Source organism: Malus domestica, chromosome 17, assembly GCF_042453785.1.
Source record: "Malus domestica chromosome 17, GDT2T_hap1".
NCBI lineage: Eukaryota > Viridiplantae > Streptophyta > Magnoliopsida > Rosales > Rosaceae > Malus > Malus domestica.
This window is the reverse complement of record NC_091677.1, coordinates 1701323-1724026: the sequence shown is the minus strand read 5'-3', so window position 1 is coordinate 1724026 and position 22704 is coordinate 1701323. Positions and strand designations below refer to the sequence as shown.

The following is a 22704-nucleotide window of genomic DNA, read 5'->3' as shown; positions in this document are numbered from 1 at the left end:
GACTATTTTGCTTTCTATTATTTTTCCTCTTTAGTAAATGGACTCTAAATAAAGCGAAAAATTATGATTTTAACGATTGAGTCATTTTTTTTAACAAACGATATTATTTACACTAAAGAGATAAGAGAATGGACAAATCTTACAATAAATTAGCAATAATATAATTCAAATTCACAATATTAAATGGCATATTGCGGATTTGTTTGGGAAACATTCTTAAATAATTAAAAGCACTTTTAGACAAAAAGCACCTAAAATGCAAGAAGCACATAACTCAAATGTTTTTTCCGAAATTAAGAATTGATTTCAAGATATTATCTATATACTAAAACCCGGTGAAAAATACTGTTCACGAGCAGTGTAATGGCTTAAATACCCCTTGGTGTCTTCTTTGTTTCCCGTGGTCTTACCTGCTTGGTATAGTGAGATGACGTTTTTGCACATCTTTCTGCATTTTGTTTAACTGTTGCTCTCCCTGTGTACCCATGTATAGTTGTTGGGAAAACAAAAAATAATAATAATAATAAAAAAAATGTGATTAAAACAGGGCCACGTCATTTGTGGCACAACTAACAATAAAAATTTATATCTTCTTAATTTTTTAAACCCATTAATAGTTGTTGGGAAAACAAAAAAAATATTAAACAATTATGATTAAAACAGAGCCAGTTTGTGGCACAACTAACAATAAAAATTTATGCTTTCTTTATTTTTTCAACCCAGGTATAGCAGGTGGGAAGACAGAAAAAAATATTAAAAAATGTGATACACAGTGAATTTAACGGGCCTCTCTCATACCACGTGTTGGTCATCGTGAGATTTGCTTCTCTCCCGGTAACTCAGTTGAATCCGACACTGTTCAGAAATACTAAAAGGGCAAAAATGCCCCTCGGTTTTTGCTCTGTTTAGCTTCCTCAAAGATATAAAACGGTGTGAGTTTTTTCAAATTTTTACTTTTCCTGCTATTATGGGTTTTTGTGACGGATTGAATAAGACAGAGTTTGGTTTATGTGCAGTCTTAGTCAGGGCCGGCCCAGGCCCAGTGCAGGTGGGACGACCGTCCAGGGCCCAAAAAAATTAGGGGCACCAAAATTATTAGGGTGGTATATTTATATATGTTTTTATAAAAGTATAAATTTATAAAATTTGATTCAAAGACACAGAAATTTAAGTAGAAGCGGTGGTTTGTCATTTGAAAATAATAAGGAGGTTTTGGGTTCAAAACACCATGTGTGCTTATTTACTTTCCTTTTTTTTACAAATTTCTTTTTATAAGAGTATAAAATTATAAAATTTGATTCAAAGATACAGAAATTTAAGTAGAAGTGGTGGTTTGTCATTTGAAAATAATAAGGAGGTCTTGGGTTCAAAACACCATGTGTGCTTATTTACTTTCCTTTTTTTACAAATTTTTTTTATAAGAGTATAAATTTAGAAAATTTGGTTAAAGGATCAAGAAGTTTAATTAGAAACAATGATTTTTGTTGTTTAAAATTAACAAGAGGTCCTAAGTTCAAAATGCTATGTGCATGTTTATTCTTTTCAATTTTTACAAATTTTTGTTTGGTTGGTAATTTATTTTTAGTTACTATCTCGTAGCTATGTGAGTTGTTATTTTTAAATATTCGTTTTAATTCAAGTCTAATCTTCAACAAAGAATAATACGTAGACCAATTTGCAAATTATATGATGTGTCATCAAAATGTATAATTTAGTGCCCATTCATTAATAATACATATCAATTAAAGACTAGAAAACATCATTATTTTTTAGTCCCATATTGACAAGGCTAGTAAATAAGAAAAAAACACCTCACGATTTATTCAAAAACATATTCAAAGTTCAGATGGAAAACAAAACTCATCATCTATCTACTTATAAGCTTGAAGTTTTTTTGTTTCCCTCTCTCAATACAAAATAAATTAGTCTTTCTGTGTTTCTAAATTATTGAGTTTGAAGTGTTTTTCTAAGTATAATTTTTTCGATATCTTATGTGTGAAAATAAATAATTTTCTTACATAAAGTTAGGGCACTTTTTTTACGTCGCCCTGGGCCTCAAAAATCTCCGGACCGGCCCTGGTCTTAGTGTCTGCAATTTTGTTGTTGCCATTTATTTTTTGTGGTCGTTAGCTTCGTGATTTCATTGTTGTAGCTATTGCTATTAGTGATGGTGGCCGAGTTGTTCGTTTCTTGGTGTTAAAGTCTCCATGTCTTCCTTTCAGACCATGGGTGAATAAATTGTGGATCGTTTATAGTTTTTATCATTTTTTTCTTTTTATAGTTTTGTGGGAGTTTCTGATCTGTCGTTGAAATTCCCTTTTGATAGGCTAAATGGAAAGCGTGCGTCCAACTCCTGTTAATGAATTAAGAGGATACACAAAGGAGAACAAAATCAGAATTCGGATATGCAGGATTTGGAAATCAACGATTCCAGGAACTGTTCAAAAGTACACAAACCTGCACTGTATATTGGTTGACGAAATGGTGAGAAATAACTGTCTAATTATTTTACCCAAAACTCGAATCAACAACTATTAACTCACTGGATAATGTTTATGCTGACATGGTTTTTTACATGTTAGAAGGTTAGACTTAGATATGTTATGATCAGCAAAATGTGTGCATCGCCTATGTTTTCCTCAATTTTTGCCTTTCTTTCCTTATATTTGCCATGTGGTGTATATGTTGTAAACTTTTATGTGTTGATGGAATTTTTTTTTAGATTTTGTTTGAAATAATTTAATTGCGTTCATTAGTTGTATTTACTCATGATAACAATTTGATTCATCTCATATTGTATGTGTTGTCGAGTGTATAATTTGTGTTTTCATTTATTTCTTAATTGATTTTTTCACTTTTTTTCCTCTTTTTTAATACGATGTGAAGCAAGATGCAGTTGAGGCCTCTACATTCGATGTTGATTATGATGTCATGGCTTCAAAAATTGAAGCTGGTGCATGCTATGAAATCACAGAATTTCGAACTGTTAAAATTAGGGGACATTACAGGGTGGTGCCGCATGAAACTCAGGTTTTGTTCACCTCGAAGACAGCTTTCCGAAAATTAGCAAGTGTGTTTCCACCCATCCCTCGCCATCGATTTTTCCTGCAAGACTATAACAATTTGTACCCTCGCTTAAACAAAGTTGACATCCTCACAGGTACTGTTAATGTCTATTTGCATATGCGTGGCTTAAAGTGTGTGTTTACTTCCTAAAATGGAGTTTAATAATGTGCCTGTGTTTCTTTTTTAAATGATAAGATGTCATTGGTCGTATAAGCAGTCTGCAGCAGCTGGAACCTAAACAGATTAATCAAAGGGTTGTGTACAAGTGTGATGTGGTTATCCAAAATATTAGGTTATTTTTCACTTCTTATCCCTGTTCTTACAGAGTGTTTTCAATATTTATTGCTTTGCTGGTATAAAAGGGTCAAAAATTTATTTGTCGTTTCTTTATTTGCAGAAAAGAGGAACTAACAGTAACGTTGTGGGCAGACGTTGCTGAAGCTTTTTGTTCTTTGTCAGCAGATGAAATTTCTTTGCCAATCATTGTTGTTTTCACAAGTTTGAAAGTCAAGATCTACATCGGTATTCCGTTTTGTTAAAAACTTATTTTTACTCTGTTTATTTTGGTGTGTGCACATGTTGTTTCGTTCACATTATTTGGATCTTTTGTCATCCTAAACTTTTGTTATCTTTCTTTCATCCAATTTCCCATTATATGATTCCTTCCTTCTTGACCAGTTAATTTACAAATGTCTCAATCTATCACTGGTTGGTCACTGTTATTAGTCGTTTTCTTACTTTATTTCTGTTTTTATTCAGTTATGTGTGCTAGATTGATTTAAACATGTTTAGTTTTTCATTAATAGTTATAAAGTAATTCATATTCTGTTATGAGCCAATTGTTTCGTCTCTTTTGTATTGTCTTTTGTTTTTTAACTGTAATGTCATTAATATTGTTCATTAATCTTTTTTTCTGTGGTGTGGTTGCAACACACAGAAAAAATTTATTTGAGCAGTACTGCTTCGTCTCTGTTTTTTATTGACCCAGACATCCCCGAACTGAATACGTATAAGTCAGTGTGAGTATATTTTCCGTTTTTAAAACTAAATAACACTTTTTTGTTTTTCTAAGTACGAAACATTTGCTGTCTTTGTTTTTTTTGTTTATGATTGTTAAACTGATAAAATGTTTTGAATCCTACAGGTTTTCTGATTGTAAAGAAGCTGTGGAAATACTTCCCCCCTCTGCAATCCAAGGAAACGAAGCTCAGATTTTCCAAAGTGCTAAAAAAGTTACAATTGATGAATTGGCTTTTTTGGATCCAGATTTGCATAAGGTATAAAACCTACTTTTATTTTTGTCTTTTCTTAAAATCTTACCATTGGATTTTAACCTTTTTAATGAAACTAAATTATTTTGTTCTCACTCTTACGGCTATGTGACGAAACATATCACAAGACGATACATTCGTGTGTAGAGCATCTATCAAGCGTTTTGACACACAGTTCAACTGGTGGTACAGTGCTTGCCCAAACTGTCTCAAACAGATGCAAAAGGATCCAACCACTGGGCAGTTTATTTGTCAAAAACATCCAAACCAAATTCCAACACCATGGTATTTGGAACAACACTAACAAAAAATTTACTCTTTCTTCATACCGTGTTTGTTCTCATTAACCAATTAAGACAAATAAATACAGATAGGGTTATTCACACTGCAAAATTTACAATTTTGGTGTAATAATTTATGCGATCACACTTAATTTTTTTTTTTAAATTCCAGATCATGAAAGCATTTTTATAATAGATATACGCAGTGGTTGCCAAACATGGTGTTCTTTAAAAAAAAGAAAAAAATTTGTTATTTTTTTGTTCAACTTGAGTTATGCAAACCTAAATCTTATTATTGTTTTCCTATTCTGACAAAAATATTTCTTTCTTTGTTTCCTTTTTTTTTTTTTTGGTTTTTATGTCTTCCCATATTTGGTCACACATGATAACCATATGATTATGTAACATTACTCCACATTTGTGAAAACCTACGATTCTCAAAAATCTCATTAGCTTGAGTTTCTAAATGTAGGTACAAAGTCAATCTCATTCTTGAAGATGAAACAAATGAATTGAATGCCTTGATAATCGGTAAATTTGGTGAAAAGCTTTTTGGGATGCCTTGCAAAGACTTGGTATCAAATCAAAGATTGGTGGAACAACAACAGTTACCAGATGAATTTCTCAGGCTTATTGGACAAAAAAAAAAAAAATTCACTTGCGATTTAGCAACAGGAGGAATGCTTTTAATTCAAATGATATCCTCATTCATAACGTGACTGAGGATACAGCTATGCAGCCAGCAACTCCACAACCTTTATCAAGAGAAATCACAATGTCTTCCACCACTGTTTCATCTTCAACTTCAATGGTTGAACCCACCGAACAATCATTTAAACGAAAAAGGGAATCAATTAGACGAGCTCTTTTCACCGGCGGTGAACAAAGGTTTGTCCCATAACTACCTTTGTAAGTATAAATTTCAAATTTGTCTGTAGTTATGTTGTTTAACATTAATTCCTCATTTAAAACAGTGGAGTAGACCACATTTCAGACACGGATCCAAGAGAGTTCGATGAAGCCCCCATCAAATTGCTCAAGAAGAAGGCATCCCAATTGCTGGAAAACCGGATGGTACCCCTCCAAAAAAAACCTAGGTCATTATATTTAACCTTCGTTTTTTTATTTTTTTGCTAAAAAATTTTTACAACACGGATTTAACTGCCATCTAACTCTTAATATCATTTTTTTTCTCCCTAGGTTGGTTTCTTGAAAGGGAACAATACAGCAACAGAAGTTGACCTCCACCGCTAAAAAATGATGATAGTTTTTTGTTAACATGTATGAAACAATATCTATGTTATATCCCTGTTATGTAAATATGTTTCTAATATGAACTTCATAACATTTTTTGCCTGTATATAAACCAGCATTTCCCCATTTTTTGTATCCCAATGCTGGTTATGGTTGAAAAGTAGTTCCAGGTACTAAGATCCAACATATGCCAGGAATATTTTTTGTGTATGTAAACAACCAACTGGTAACCTGTTTTTTATCTACATTGTACAAAATAAAGATTTTGTTTGTAAGCCTGTTGGAACCTGTGTGTTTTCAATGGTGTTTATATTTTGTGATGTTATTTTTACATCTTCTGGTCATGCTGCCAAGTATACTTTGAGTTGAGACCTACAATATTTTTCGATTGGCATACAACCGAACTTCTGGTAAGCCTTTTTATCTCCGTGTGGCCAATTTCTTTATTTATTCTTCTTCTTATTTCAGTGTTCGATTTATAGATAAACTTTATGTTTAAATTTTCTTTTTTGACTGCAGATTTTGTCTCTACAATCAGATGCTACATGTCACCGTCTCACCTCATTCTTCTTCGCTTTTCACAATTGCCAGCATTCCAATTTCCTCTTTTGTTCAAGTATATCTATTGAAACATTTAGTTTTTAATATATTAACCATTTTGCAATATCTATATTATGTTAGTTTTCTTACTGCCTACCTTTTTCTTCCTATTTTTTTTTCATTTTCCATCAATTTCTATTTGACTTATATACAACCCATAATCCTCAGTTTCTAATCTTTCATTGCATATATCTGATTACCCAATCTATATCCAACCGGTTTAATCTTTAAATTGTTTAATGTTAACTCCAACATTTTATTTTCATTCTATAACCGTTTTGATTTTACTTTTGGCTTCCAATCTGCATTCATTCACATTTAAGTTTTTGTAACAACTTTGTCTCAACCACTTTCTTGAAAGGTTCCCTTTTGGAGACATTAAATGCTAATTTTTCTCAAGTGGATGCATTAGGAGCAGACTTAATTACTGTTGAAACATATAAAACCTTTAACCATACCATAAGTATCATGTTAGACAATAAATGTTTATGAAGATTGAAATCACATAATCTTTCATATAGTGTTCAATCCCGCAGCAACGCGCGGGTACAAACCCTAGTCTTAATCTAAAACCATTTTCTAAATGAACAATTCATTTAGACCCATTTAATGTTTGAAATAAGGCCAAGTCAATTTTGTTGTTGCAATTAAAAGCCCATACAAAATGGATTCGTGAGTTCTTTCCGTAACAGGCCCAAAACTATAACTTAATAATTTATTGGAAAACCCGAGCTCGCCAACCCGACCCGTATGAAAGTCGGTTCGGCTTAAGACCTAGTTTGGAAGTGAGGTGCTTAAAAAAAAAACACCCATAAAAAAAAGCTGTGACGGTTTTAGGTGTTTGGTAAACTGAAAAAAAAAGGTTTATTTTGGAAGCTGCTGTGAGAATAAGCTGAAATCAAAGGAAAAAGCTGAAGCTGCTATTTGCAGCTTTGAAAAACTGGCTTTTTTTCAAAGCACACAGAGATACAATGCTTCTTTAATGAAAAGACCAACTATTAGACTGCTTTTTTTTTCCAAAAGCACTTTTACAAAAAAGTTTACCAAACACTCTACTAATTTATTTCACAGCTTATTCTCACAGCACAACCGCTTATTCTCACACCACTTATTCTCACACCAGCTTTTTTCAAAGCACAGCGATACCAAACCAACTCTTAACCTAAACCTCTTCGTTACAGTCTCTTCAGCCTCCGCGCGCTCTCTTTCCTCTCTCTTTTCTCTTCTCTCTCCAACTCCCGCCCTCACCGCAGCTGCCGCCCCGGTGAAGCATAAGCATTACAGGCCTGCAGTAAGTTCGAATTCACCTCCTCCGTCTCCGATAAGCTCACCTATATATATATATATATCAATTTAAATTTTCCAATATTTAATTTCACCGTTTCTTCACACTTTCCGGTTGATTTTCCCTCGTAGTTTGCAGGGAAATAAAAAGGAAGGAAATGCCGCGAGGTACGTCACCAGGTCACAAGATGTCAAGCAGCTTCAAGTCAGCCTTCCCGTCTTCAGGTTTGTCTCTGGTATTCAACTTGTAATTTCTGTATTTTTAAATTATTTATGTGATTTATGAATATTTAGGGTTTGTGTATTATTCGTATTCATCGGTTGAATTAAAATTACTGTTTTGTTGGGAAAGAAAAGTAAGCTGTGTGATGTATTAATTCATGTTCATGGTTTTGGAAATTATAGGAAATTGTGTATTCTAAAGGGTGTGTTCCCTCGGGAGCCGAAGAAAAAGGTGAAGGGAAATCACCATACTTATTATCACTTGAAGGATGCTTTTTTCATTCAGCATGAACCGCTGCTCGAGCGGTTGAGAGAGATCAGGGCATACGAAAGGAAAGTAAAGAAAGCCGATGCAAAGAAGAACAAGGAGCGCGCTGCTCTTCTGAAAGAGAGAAGACCCACTTACAAATTAGATAGAATTAGTTTGCAGAGGTTTGTTAACTTTTTCGTAATGTTAAAAAGTTAGTTGTCTGTATGTAGAGCTTCTGATCGTTGTTGTTTGGTATGTTTGGAACCGCAGGTATCCAAAATTCGTTGATGCACTTAGAGATATAGACGACTGCCTCACAATGGTTCACCTCTTTGCAGCATTACCTGCTATTGAGGAGGCTGCAAGATCATCTAAGAAAAGTAATGCTAATGAGAAAAATGTTTCGGTATGCCACCCTGCATCTGCGCGAAAGCGAAAGGCTGCCTCCTCTAATGAATCAGAGGTGCTTGATGATTCTGTAGAGGATAAACCATCTGTTGATGGTGTTGTAGACGACATCCAAGCTATGGACGATACAAATGTTGGGGCCATCGTCTTAGTTGCAGACGATACAAATGTTGGGGCCAACGTCTTAGCTACAGACGATATAGATTTTGGGGTCGATACCGAAGTGACAGAGCCTTTTCCAGGAGGGCTGACAGATACATCATCGCTATAGAGTTTTTAAGAGTCACGTTGCTGCGGCAGTTTGGAACAATGAGGTATTTTTAGTTTGGGTACATGACAGCATTTTTAGCCACTTACCTGTTCCATGTTTTCAATCTAAATATTGTATTTGAATTTTGTCAAAAGGAACGTGGTCCGCTAAGGTGCATGTCCAAGTGGACTACACTGACAAGCAAAATAATAATACTTTAACAAACATTATTATCTACATTAATGATTGGGAGAGTGGGTTAAGTATCATAATGGACTTGCAATAATGTAGTTCAAATTTACCTTTGACGAGAATCAAATCTAAGACCTCTTTTAATTTGATGCCATTCCGTAATATATTTGGGAATCATGAAAAACTAGATTTTTTTATGAGTAATGGAAACACAAGCTAAGTGGAAGGGGTATGCAGAAAGTAAAAAAGAGTTAAGTGGATATACAATCCTTGATTCGAACATAATGTCATTACATATATAATTGCAAGCTTGCGCTTTTTCGGTTTGGGCTAAGCAGCGATCGGATAGAGGAACAGTGAACTCGCTGAATAGATTGTACGCCGTGTACAACATCAACGAGTTTTGAAAGATAATTTAACATTGCGTGTGTCTACTATGGTGATTTGATCCAAGAGTTCCATTCCATTTCCAACTTCAATCTCACGTCATAAATATATGATCCAATACCATATTACCAATGAGTTTTATGGAATCTCAACTTTCTTCAAGTTTTTCAATTAAATTATATATATCTTCCGGAGAACAAATAAAAAAAATTGAACAATGCGGTTTTTATTAGAGGAACCAAACACTTAGTAGTGTGTACAATGCATAAAAGCTTTCTTAGAAGTGATAACATTACATTACTACAATTACACAATTAATGTATCGCATACCCCATCAAGAATTTATATCCACTGTTTGATTTTCTTATGGAATACTCGTTCACAATAAGTAGATTTGAAAATCTTAACTAGCAGAGGAAATTGCATCCAAATAAATAAAGTGACGGGTATAGTACCAAGGAAAATGAACGGATAAGTAAACAATGATTTGTCCTGAAACATGATGAATAGGGCAGAAGAAAAGGCAACCCCATGGTGGCGATGGAGAGCAAAAGTGAGGAAAGGCCTAGTATCATCTTTGTAGGTAGGGATTTGAGGAAATCATCTTCAGCATAACGCGATGTAAGGATGCCCAAAAATATTAACGCTGAAGTTGCGGAAGAAAAGAGCGAAATAGCATCCGAACCTATAAAAACCATAAATACCTTTCCGTTTAAGAATATGGGAAACCCTGTATCTTCGTTGGTTCCACCAGGAACTGTGAATGCTGCAGCAAACATGATTGTAATAATGAGGGCATTGACAACTGTATAAGATTTTGCTGCACTTTTCATCCACTTTTCTCCACCCTCGAGCAGTTCCTTGTGTTCCTCGGTAAATAATTGAGCGGGTGTCAAACCATCTTTGTTTAAAGTTGAGGCTCCCGAGAGTGGAACCGCAATACTCTCTACCTCCTACATTTCATTGAACAAAAACTTATACATCGTAGTGATATGAGGTGATCGTGTTCTTTCAGTAATTATAAAGAAAAAAAAATGCTTCATTTGATACATGAATATAATGACGTAGAATTTATATTACTCTTAGACGGCAACGGCATAGAACAAAGTAAGAAAGAAGTTAAATTTCAGAGTATTAAGTGACACAATTTGAATTTTGTGGGGTTAAGTATGCGGATTGAACTTCAGGGGTCATAAATGTAATTAAGCGTACAAGAATAATAAAAAGTAATTCTAACCTTGTACCATTGCCTTTCTCTCTGCATTTGCAAGGCTGCACCGGCAATACCATCAAGCTTTTCCTTTGCCAATGGAGATAACATCCCGGCATAATGTAGTATGCTGTTGTCGGAATGATCTCTCAAAGTCGTAATGAGATTTCTTTGACGAACCCCGTATATAAGGCTATAAACATTTTCTTGACGGCATTCAACAGCATAATGAAATATGTTCTTTCCATCCTTTAAGCCTCTGAACAATAATTCTGGTCTGGCTTCACATAGAGATCTAACGATCTCAACAGTCCCATTTTGAACTGCACTGTATACTGCTTCGTACACAAGGCCATTCCTCATTTCTTTATGATTTAATTGTGCTATCCCGTCACACATGAAGGTCAAAATTGAAGTTAATCGAACATGGGTCAATTTCAGTTCACGAATGCGGCTGATTCCTAGGTTGACATTCAAAACAATGTTCACAACCACAATTTTATCAATAAATAAATAAATCGATAGTTTCAACAAATGAAAAATAGGAGCTAATTGAATTTGATAAATCAACCGACATGATTCAACAAAGGTCTGTGAGAAGTTAATTGTGTGTATCATTTTTTATAAATAAATTAATTAATAATTAATGTCCACGTACCCAAAAACTCTGAAAACTTCGATGGAAGTCCTTGTAATAAATTGAAGACTGCGACACAAATTTAAAATCAAACTTTGCTTCCAGAATTTGTTTATATGCTGATTAGATGATATATGGCAATGGCATAAGCAAATTAGAAAAATTAAATACAAATCTTATTTATATACTGATTAGATTATGCGAGAGACCTTTTCATTATAATTTTTAAGAGATATATACCATGTATTGTATACAAACGAAAGACTTTTTAATTATCAAGCATGTCCCAAAAATTTGACATATTTTTCATGTTCACTTTACGTAAAATAATGATTTATAGGTTGGTCATGCAGCCGTCAAAACCAGTCATTTTTGAATGCCAAATGAGTTAAAAAAAGGGTCGTACATAATTGAGTGCTTGTTGAGGAGGGCTAGTGCAATAGTGAAAATCAAGCTCCCTTCCCACCTTAAAAACCTATTTAACTATTGACCTAAAAAAAGAGAGCTTGTTCAGGGAATCAGGGTGGGTGGTTCATATCTCGTCCCATGAGAACAAAAAAGAGAAACCGCTAGCCTCTCTGCACGGGTGAAAGGTTTTTTTCACGAATTACATATTTTAAATGCATTTATGCGCGTTGAATGCTTCACTTGTTTTTTATTTCATTATTTTCTTCCGTTGTGTGACAAATGTTTGGTTTTTTTTTTTTTGAGTTCATCGATATTTTTACACTAAGGGGATATGGAGTTTGGCTAAGCCACACAATAAGCAGCCTAATTTGGTATCGAATTCGCCATTCACGAGATTCGAATCTAAGACCTCTCACTTCCAAGTGAAGAGGTCACTAGAATGTAGTACTGAGTGACCTCTTAGTACGTACTACGGTCTAATGGTATTCCTCTTCACTTGTAAGTGAGAGGTTTTAGGTTCGATTTTGAACCACATTATTATGGCTGGCCTAGTGTAAGGCTTAGTCTACTCCCCCACCCACTTAATGTAGATAATATTGTTTGTTCAAAAGTAATATTTGATCATCTCATCACATTAATTACTAAAATTCAAAAGTTACATTCATTTGTATATGGACTATGTAATTATATTTCTTTAATCAATCGATACATATTTGTTTTAACAACAAGAAATCATCAAATATTCTGTTTACAAAACCTCATTAAAAAAAATGAACTTTAACAAAAAACTCTCGGTACTGTTTATTTTAACGAAAAACCACATTTTTAAACTAAAAAGTCAATCATTGTACTATTCACTTTACCCTTTATTTTGTCCTTATCGTTAAAACTCAAAGTTTTCAAACACTTTTCATTAGTTTTCCTTTAAAAAAATTAAGATGTTATTAGATTTAGTTTAGTTTTCTTAATTTTCAATTTTAATTATTTTTTTTATTTATGCATCTTTACTCAAAATTTTAATTTGAATATCTACATATGAAAATCTAATCATTTTCAATGAAAAATATTTAAAAGAAAATTATATGTCATCATATATGATACCTATATATCACCTAACTAATTACTAAAAACAAGGAGATGGATAAATGAAAAAAATCAACCAAAAAAAAGAAAGAAAAGAAAGAGCAAAACATATGACTAGGACTTCAACATATCAAACCATAGTTAAGAGTTTTGAGATGTATCATACCTGTGATATTCCTTTGATTGCCTTGTTCATTTTCTTGATTTTGAAAAGCTATCGCAAAATCATCGAAGGAATCATCGAGGGAGAGGGAACAAGCATAGTTTACGTGTATACCTATCAAGAAATACGGCTTCCTCATTCAAAATACTCCTTGCATATAGTGTCTATGACATAAGACCAATTATGGTAGTACCCATTTGTATAGGAAAATATTAAGGAGACCATCTTATTTGATGGAACGAGCATGCTCTATGTATATACCTACCAAGAAATACGACTTCCTCATTCAAAATACTCCTTGTAGATGGTTTCTTGGAATTAAGGAGACCATCTTATTTGAACCACCTTATGAAATTCGTGGAAGGTGACATTTGTACATGCCACACATAGTGTTGACAAATTTGATGTTAGTAAGAGAAAAGGGAAGATATTACTAACATTTATAGATCCACCGTTGCCAAAAATTGAGCGACATCCCACTAAGGAATGCAGATGGCACACTAGAAATTGCAGATAAAGGGGAGTGTATTCCGTGGCCTCGAGTACATGCCATGCCTGGGCTATGCATAAGTAACTCCCATGCAATATCTGTATGTATGTATGTATGTATTTAGACCAATTATTATTATTATTATTATTATTATTATATATAAGGCTTTCTCACTTTACTACTATGAAATATCATGATTTTTAAAATTTCATACATCAAGTTTTTTTTTTTCATTCCAATGTCACATCTAAAGTGAGATTTATGGGACACTTTCATACTTCTGTTAGGTTTCCATTAGAACCTCCGTTAATGCGTGACGTGGCGCCCACGTGGGGTCATATTGACATGTAGCGCCCATTCATTATACACATGGGCGCCAAGTCACGCGTTAACTTAGGCATGACGAAAAACTTAATAAAAGTATGAAAGTTGTTCGTACCATACTTGACCAATCCCGAAACTACCGAGCACCGGCCAACGCTATACTGTCAAGGACCCAGAAGAGTTCCCCTCCGACCAGGAGGCCAATCACTACTCGACACGTGTCAAGATTAGAAGCCAATCAGAGCGCAGCACGTGTCAACATCAAGAACCAATCATAACATGACACATGTCAATGTGACAAAGCTACAAGTTTTTCTATAAATAGGGGTCATTCCCCCACAATATTGCCTAATGCCATTTTGTGTTAAATCATTCACAAGAACTCACTAAATTGAGAGCTTGATCCTTTGTACTTGTGTAAGCCCTTCACTACTAATAAGAACTCCTCTACTCCGTGGACGTAGCCAATCTGGGTGAACCACGTACATCCTGTGTTTGCTTCTCTGTCTCTATTCATTTACGTACTTATCCTCACTAGTGATCGAAGCAACCAAGCGAAGGTCACAAAACCTGACACTTTCTGTTGTACCAAAGTCTTCGCTGATTTTGTGCATCAACATTTGGCGCCGTCTGTGGGAAACGACACTTATTCCTACTCTCTTCAGCTGTGTCAAGCTGGTTTCTATCATTCGTACACTTTCTTTTGATCAGGCATCCCTCTCCAACATGGGAAGCGAAGGAAGCCACAGCACACAGAATGACACCCCTCTTGCACATAGTGCGAAACAACGAAAGAAGGAAGGAAAACGAGTTCTTCTTCAAGCTAAAGTCGATGAGTTGGAAGCTCAGAACAACAAGATAGCAATGAGGAATGAGGTCCTCCAGGAGCAATATGAGAAGCTCTTCGAGACACTCCACGAAGCTAGGCAAGCTCAGACACGCGAGCTTGTTGCCCCCGTGGAAGTCAACCATCAACTGGGTGCCCTCCAACATGGAGGGTCACATGCATTCGACATAGATATCCCTGATAGGGAACAGATTACCCCTCGACTTGATAATCAACATGAGGCTTCTCTTAACCCAGTTGCTTCGACCCGAACCATGAGAAGTGGAGGGAGACACCTCTTTGCTGAAGGGGCAGAAGGATCGAAAGCCGTCTTTCGCGATTGTCGGGATTTCCTGAAGCAACGTCGAGAGAATTCCATCCATATAAGCTCAAAGATTAATGACCCAAGGATTTCTGAGAGACTCGGTCCCCTGCCACGGCCCAAGCCGGCCACCAATTTGGGGAAAGGGCAACAAGTCCTAGAGAAACATGAGGGTACAGGGGACTCAGAGGTGTTCCGACAGACATACCCTGGAAGCCAGTACAGCGAGTCCAGGGAAAAATCACATGCCCTTGATCAAACCTTCCTAATTCCAATAGGAGATGGAGATTTATGAAAGAAAGCTCCAGTGACACATAACTCCGCTCAGGACCCCCTTGTCCTACAACTTCTTGAGGAAGTAAACAAGTTGAAGGCTGAACGTCAGGCTGAAATACCTGACTGGAACCAACCCAGGCCTGGCCCTCTTACAAGGAGGATCCTCAACACCCCCCTTCAAGCAAAGACAAAGCAAAAGCTTGGCTTGCAACTTTATACTGGAAAAGAGGACCCGATTGAGCACCTTAACCTCTTCGAGTCCACCATGGCATACCGGATGCACACCGACGAAGAGCGATGTCTTCTCTTCCCCTCCACCCTCTCTAGTGGAGCTCTAAATTGGTATTGTCGTCTTACACCTGAGACGGTAGACTCATTTGAGGAATTGAGGAAACTATTTGTTTCCCAACACATTTTCCAAACCGATCGCTTGCACTCTGCAGATGACTTGTACACTATCCGCCAGAAGCCAGACGAGTCATTACGTATGTATGCTGGCCGCTTCAGCCATGAATACTCCCGGTGTGCCGAGGCAGACGACAAGACTGCCCTCAAAGCCTTCACGGCAGGCCTACGTGATTGTTTCTTTAAATACATGATCAATGCCAATACTTGGAAGACTTACTCTGAGGTGATGGCGCAAGCTTATAACCATGCCTCCGCCGAGGCAAAGACATATCAGGAGAAACCCCCTACAACCATCCTTTATCAACAAGTGGGAGGTGGAAGCCAGACTCACCTAAATGAGAAGACCTCGACTTTCCAAACAGCAGTGGCACCTCCCCATGCCTTGCATAATGCTTCACCGAATCAACAGACATATCAATTTCAAGGCAAGAGGAAGGATTTCCATCCTCACCACTCTCCTTTCAGTAAAAAGAGTAAGGGACACTATCCCGATAACCAAGGGTATCGCCACAATAACGCTCGCCCCCAGGCAGTCAATGCAGTGGGTCAAACCCGCGTCAAGATACCCCCTACCCCAAGGTATGAGACATACACGCCCTTGAATGCCACATGCGCGGCCATTTACCCCAGCATAGCTCACCTGATACCAAAGCCAAAGCCGAGGCACCCAGATTACACGCCTCCGAATAACGCGGGCATGTTTTGTTGCTACCATGAGCATAACGGCCATGATAGCGAGAAATGTATCATCCTCCGTGATCGTATTGAAGCTTTGGCACGAGAAGGAAAAATTGATCAATTCCTTCTTCACCCTCAAAGGGATAACCGTAACCAACGCCAGGTGAATGTCATATATTCCATAAGCGGCGGCACACCCATATCTGAATCTTCCAATAGGGCCATGAAAAACAGTGAACGAATTCTGAGGCCTGGTCACCAAGTGTTTCACGTGGAAGACATCAGGGGAGGGAAGTATCAAAAGCCTAACTGGGATCCGATATGTTTCTACCCTGAGGAAGAAAGAGGCATCATCTACCCTCATAACGACCCATTGATCGTGGAGGCTCACATAGCCAACTTTGATGTTCGACGAATCCTCGTAGACACAGGGGCTTCAGTCAATATCATGTTTGCCGAAGCTTTCAGGGCACTCAGTGTAGCTGAACACTTGCTCGATCGCTCGATTTCTCCTCTGATAAGCTTCTCCGGTGATATCGTGCAACCCTTAGGGAGCATACATTTACCCTTTACTATTGGTACAGGCCCTTACACGGCTACCATTACCACTAACTTCCTAGTGGTTGACTGCCCAACGACATACAATGTCATCTTTGGGCGCACAGGCATCAATGATCTCAAGGCTATGGTATCCACGCATATGCTGTTGATGAAATTTCCAACCCCCCATGGCAACGGCTACATCAGAGGAGATCAGCTTAGTGCACGATCATGTTACAACACTTCAGTCAAACAACAACACCTGTCTGTCCCCAAGGAGACTCTCTCTATACATAACCAAGTCGTAAAGACCAGCCTAGATGAAGCGAACTTGGATCTTCCTGATAGCAACAGTCAACCCGACGACCCTCGAGATGACTCCTTCACCCAGCAAGCACAACCCGCTGAAGAGTTAGAGAATGTCTCTATCTCCAAAGACAATCCAGACCGCATGGTGAAGATTGGCACTACTTTGTCACCACCCCTTCGGTTGTCGCTGATCTCCTTTTTGCAAGAGAACGCCGAGGTCTTCGCTTGGTCATATAAAGATATGCCGGGCATCTCTCCCGATATCATCTGTCACCACTTGAGTATTGATCCCAAGACCAAACCAGTAAAACAGAGGCGAAGATCTTATGATGTTGAGCGATACGAGGCGATGAAAGCAGAAGTTGAAAAACACAAGGACATAGGCTTCGTCCGTGAAGTCAATTACCCAACATGGGTAGCAAATGTTGTCCTTGTTAAGAAAAATCCGACCAAGGAAAGTCTCCTGCTTCAAAAGGTCTTGTGGAGAATGTGTGTCGACTACACCGACCTAAACAAAGGATGCCCGAAGGATAGTTTCCCTCTTCCTCTCATTGATAGACTTATAGACTCTACGGCAGGGTGTGAGCTCTTGAGCTTCATGGACGCTTATTCAGGATACAACCAAATCCTCATGAACCCCTCAGACCAAGAACATACGGCTTTCACTACTGACAGGGGACTGTATTGCTATAAGGTCATGCCTTTCAGCCTAAAGAATGCAGGAGCAACTTATCAAAGACTGGTCAATTCAATGTTCGCCGAACAGATTGGGAAGAGCATGGAAGTTTACGTTGATGATATGCTAGTCAAGAGCAAACATGCTGACCAACACATCACCAACCTATCTGAAACTTTCACCATTCTAAAGAGGTATCGAATGAGGTTGAACCCCAACAAATGTGCCTTCGGCGTGGGCTCTGGCAAATTCTTAGGCTTCATGATTAGCCAACGAGGCATTGAAGCTAACCCTGAAAAGATCAAAGCAATCCTCGACATGAAAGAGCCAATAACTTCAAAAGACATCCAAAGCCTTACTGGCAAGGTGGCAGCCTTAACCAGATTCATCTCTAAGGCCACAGACAGATGTGCTCCTTTCTTCAAAGCACTCAAGGGAAATAAGAAGTACATTACATGGACGGAGGAATGTGCCAAGGCATTCAGGAACATCAAAGAGTACATGAGTAAAGCCCCTCTGCTCTCCAAACCAGAAGTTGGTGACACTCTCATCATCTATCTATCGGTTTCGGCTTCAGCAGTCAGTTCTGTTCTTATTCGAATGGACAGTGGTGTCGAACGGCCCGTCTACTACGCTAGCAAGGCCCTACAAGATGCGGAGACACGATACTCCAACATTGAGAAATTAGCTCTAGCATTGGTCATGTCTGCTCGGAAACTTCGCCCTTATTTCCAAGCACACGCCATCATCGTGCTTACCAATCACCCTCTTCGACAGATACTCCAGAGTCCTGACACGTCTGGACGAATGATCAAATGGGCGATAGCATTGGGTGAGTTTGACATCTCCTACCAACCAAAACCAGCCGAAAAAGGTCAAGCAGTAGCAGATTTCATAGCCGACTTCACATATCCTGTTGACATTGCTTCTACACCTGAAGCAGTAGCTTCATTACCATCGGAAGCTCAGAAAGTAGAATCAACGACCTCAGCATGGAGTCTGTATGTTGATGGCTCATCCAACCAACAGGGCTGTGGAGCGGGACTAGTCTTGACTACGCCCGACAAAGTAGCAATGGAGTATGCTCTTCGTTTCAAATTCAAGGCATCAAACAATGAGGCCGAGTATGAAGCCCTTCTAGCAGGATTACGTTTGGCCAAACACCTCGGGGTTAAACAAATTGATATTTTCAGTGACTCCCAATTAGTGGTCAACCAGGTTACCAACAACTTTGATGCTAAGGACAGCTCCATGGCAGCATATCTTGCGCAAACACAACTTTTGCTCAAGCACTTCCGCTACCAGATCACCCAAGTTCCTCGAGCGGCAAACAGTCATGCAGACGCCCTGGCTCGCCTCGCCTCAGCTGTGGAGGACAAGATTGGAAGAAAAATTCATGTCGAACTGTTGGCAACACCAAGCACCATGGCCGCAGAAGTATGCAACTTACAACAAGGGGATAGTTGGATCACCCCGATCTATAATTTCCTTGCTCATGGCACCCTCCCAAATGATAAAGTCCAGGCTAAGCAAATTCGATACAAGTCTACCCGCTACCTGATCATCAATGATCAACTCTATAAGCGAGGTTTTAGCCTGCCATACTTAAGGTGTCTTACGCCTGCCGAGGCGGAAATCGTCCTTCGGGAAATACATGAGGGAGTCTGTGGAGATCATGCTGGATCTCGGTCCCTAGCACACAAGACTTTTCGCCAAGGATATTACTGGCCAACACTCCACCAGGATGCCATCAAAGTATCCCGCTCATGTGACAAATGTCAACGATATGCGACTATTCCTCATTCCCCTCCAGAGCCTCTTACTCCTATGATCAGCCCTTGGCCCTTCGCCCAGTGGGGACTTGATTTGATCGGCCCAATGCCGGCAGGGAAGGGCAAAGTCTGTTACGCAGTCGTTGCAGTGGACTACTTCACAAAGTGGGCCGAAGTAGAACCCTTGGCAACCATTACTGAGGCAAAGATAGAAGACTTCGTGTGGAAGAACATCCTTTGTAGATTCGGCATTCCCAATGCGATAGTCACTGACAATGGGCGACAGTTTGACAACAAGAAGTTCAGGTTGTTCTGCTCTAAGTTCAACATCAACTTATGCTTTGCCTCTCCAGCTCATCCCCAGTCTAATGGACAAGTTGAGGCCATCAACAAAATAATCAAGCGCACTTTGAAAACCAGCTTGGACAAAGCTAAAGGCTGTTGGCCAGAATTTATACCCCAAGTTCTTTGGTCATATCGCACTTCATATCGGACTTCAACAGGAGAAACTCCATTCTCACTTGCCTTTGGCACATAGGCGGTTGTCCCTGTTGAGCTCGAGCAAGCAACATTCCGAGTCCAGAACTACATTCAAAGTGAAAATGACAAACAACTCACCCTCAACTTGGATTTAGTCGAGGAACACAGAAACCAAGCTCACTTGAGGAATGTCGCCTACAAGCAGCGCATCTCCAACTATTATGACTCTAGGGTCAAGCCTCGTTCTTTCAAAATAGGAGACTGGGTCTTAAAGAAAAGATTACTCTGCGACAGAGTCCCGAGTGAAGGCACACTTAGTCCAAACTGGGATGGACCGTATGAAGTCATTGGCATCAGTCGCCCTGGCTCTTACACACTTAGAAGCTCCGATGGCAAGACCCTTGGCCATCCATGGAACGCTGATCACTTGAAGTACTACTACAAATAGACTCACGATGTACAAGTGTTGAGCTATAGCCGTTCGGCATCCTATGTAATGAAGGCCATTTGGCAATGAATTCAATAAAGAGGTAATTTAGCCAACTCAGCCCTCACTCTTTTACATTCATAGCAAGCGATGCCGGAACCCTTCTCAATCAGAAAGCAATCCGTCTTCCACAGTCACTACAAAACAAGCAAATGAAGACCGTGTCAAGCGCCAAAAAAAAAAAAAAAAAAAAAAAAAAAAAAAAAAAAAAAAAAAAAAAAAAACAAAAACAGCTTCATCCAAAAAGCTTCACCCGAAAAGCTTCACCTCCAAAGCTTCACCCACAAAGCTTCACCTAAAAAGCTTCACCCAAAAAGCTTCACTCGAAAAGCTTCACCTCCAAAGCTTCACCCACAAAGCTTCACCTAAAAAGCTTCACCCACAAAGCTTCACCCAAAAAAAAAAACTTCACCCGAAAAGCTTCACTTAAAAAAGTTTCACCTACAAAGCTTCACCTAAAAAATCTTCACCTAGAAAGCTCCCTCTACATACTTTCACCATCAAAGCTTCACCTAGAAAGCTTCATCTACAAAGCTTCACCATCAAAGCTTCACCTAGAAAGCTTCATCTACAAAGCTTCACCATCAAAGCTTCACCTAGAAAGCTTCAACACCAAAGCTTCACCTACAAAGCTTCAACACAAAACCTTGCTCCAAATAAACAAATTTTGTTCACAAAACCCAAGATGCCCTTGAACTTGTACAAAAACACTTGGGTAAACATAAACATTTTTTGTTTTACACCCACAAGGGCCCAAAATTTTCCTTCTTATTTATTCACTTATATATGTTCCCAAACATATTATAATAGATCCAACAACAAGCCAAAGTCCCAAGTTTCATAATGGACAAAAGTACAAGCAATTCATCAATAATGAAGGTGCTACAAAAATTGGAATCTGCCCCAAAATAGAAATCCAACCCAAGAGACTTTTTCTCTCTCTCCCTCTTCCGCCTCCTTTCATCTATCAAATTTCTGCAACCTCTGCTCTTCTCCAATGGAGCTGAATTTTGGACACCCTATAGTTCTTGAGCATATGAACAACTTTCAAGAAGGAACCATTTCTGTTTGAGCGACGGAAATTAAAGTGTTGAAGCTCCAAACATGATAGTCGGCTTCTTGCAGATTTCGAAGCTGTTGTGATGTTTCGAAGATCTGGAAATATTTAACCGTTAGTTCATCCTGAATTTTTGATATGTTATGAAAGAGTCGATGAGGAACAACTTCAATGAAGAAAGCATACCGATCTGAACAAGAGAAAATGGAGTTTCGAAGCTCACAACAAATCTGACGGGTTGACAGAAAAATAATAACCAGTCATTCATCATACCTGGATTTCTGGAGTTATACTGCTCCGAGGGATCTCAAATTTGGATATGTTGTAGTTCACGAGCTGAGGAACAACTTCAATGAAGAAAGCATACCGATATGAACAAGAGAAAATGTAGTTTCGAAGCTCACAACAAATATGACGGGTTGACAGAAAAATAATAACCAGTCACTCATCATACCTGGATTTCTGGAGTTATACTGCTCCGAGGGACCTCAAATTTGGATATGTTGTAGTTCACAAGTTAAGGAACAACTTCGATGAAGAAAGTATGTTGATCTGAACAAGAGAAAATTGAGTTTCGAAGCTCACAACAAGTCTGACGGATTAACAGAACATTGATGAACAGTTACTCATCATACTTGAATTTCTGAAGTTGTACTACTCCGATGGATCTCAAATTTGGATATGTTGTAGTTCGCAAGATAAGGAAAAACTTTCATGAAGAAGACTTTGCAATCTGAGCTATAGAGAAAGGTGTTATCTTGCATCCACTCAGGCTGATTAGTGGAAACGAAAAGCAATTCCACCAAAGAAAAGATGAAAAAGAGAGAAAAGCTACTAATTGCACTTGATCTTGTCTAGTCAATAGCATGCAGCATCAAACACACAAAAGTTGGAAATATTTTTAGATAAAGCATATACGAATGTGTGACATCGAAACAAGAATTCGTTACTTTGACAAATTAGTAACACGCGAGACACCTCATTCGGCAACTCTCTTCGCCTGAAGACTTGGGGGACTCCCACCATATGCTACTGCACCTTGATACTCGGCAGTCTCACAACCACTCAGTGACTTGGATTTTTCAAGTCTCCA

At 38.2% G+C, this 22704-nt stretch overlaps 3 protein-coding genes and 1 long non-coding RNA gene across 6 annotated transcripts in view; 2 read left to right on the top strand and 2 right to left on the bottom strand.

Moving 5' to 3' along the window:
• LOC103404281 (ankyrin repeat-containing protein NPR4-like) overlaps window positions 1-22704 on the bottom strand; it is a 45485-nt gene that overhangs the window by 16481 nt on the left and 6300 nt on the right. The window contains exons 4-8 of one of the 3 annotated variants that reach the window (XM_070817440.1): window positions 13405-13554; window positions 12970-13080; window positions 11334-11381; window positions 10703-11136; window positions 10170-10418 (exon numbers count right to left, since the gene is read on the bottom strand). In XM_070817440.1, coding sequence (XP_070673541.1) covers window positions 10170-10418; window positions 10703-11136; window positions 11334-11381; window positions 12970-13080; window positions 13405-13554 — 992 coding nt within the window. Of the gene's footprint in view, window positions 1-9675; window positions 10419-10702; window positions 11137-11333; window positions 11382-12969; window positions 13081-13404; window positions 13555-22704 lie in introns of those variants that run through there. The other 2 variants (XM_029096907.2, XM_008343177.4) reach the window with 2 other exon arrangements.
• LOC139193542 (uncharacterized) lies at window positions 5352-9123 on the top strand. Its single transcript, XM_070816653.1, has 6 exons — window positions 5352-5506; window positions 5593-5692; window positions 7596-7763; window positions 7896-7981; window positions 8162-8410; window positions 8499-9123. Exons 1-6 carry the CDS (start codon window positions 5352-5354, stop codon window positions 8905-8907), a joined length of 1167 nt encoding a protein of 388 aa, XP_070672754.1. The 3' UTR covers window positions 8908-9123.
• The window catches only part of LOC103404284 (pescadillo homolog), a 32797-nt gene continuing 17795 nt past the window's right edge, over window positions 7703-22704 (top strand). The window contains exon 1 of the mRNA XM_070817443.1: window positions 7703-7723. The gene's annotated coding sequence lies outside the window, so the exon portion shown is untranslated. The remainder of the gene's footprint in view (window positions 7724-22704) is intronic.
• On the bottom strand, window positions 21305-22353 carry LOC139193786 (uncharacterized). Its single transcript, XR_011578267.1, has 2 exons — window positions 21885-22353; window positions 21305-21709 (listed from the first exon to the last, which is right to left on the bottom strand). It is a non-coding gene; the product is annotated as an uncharacterized lncRNA (long non-coding RNA).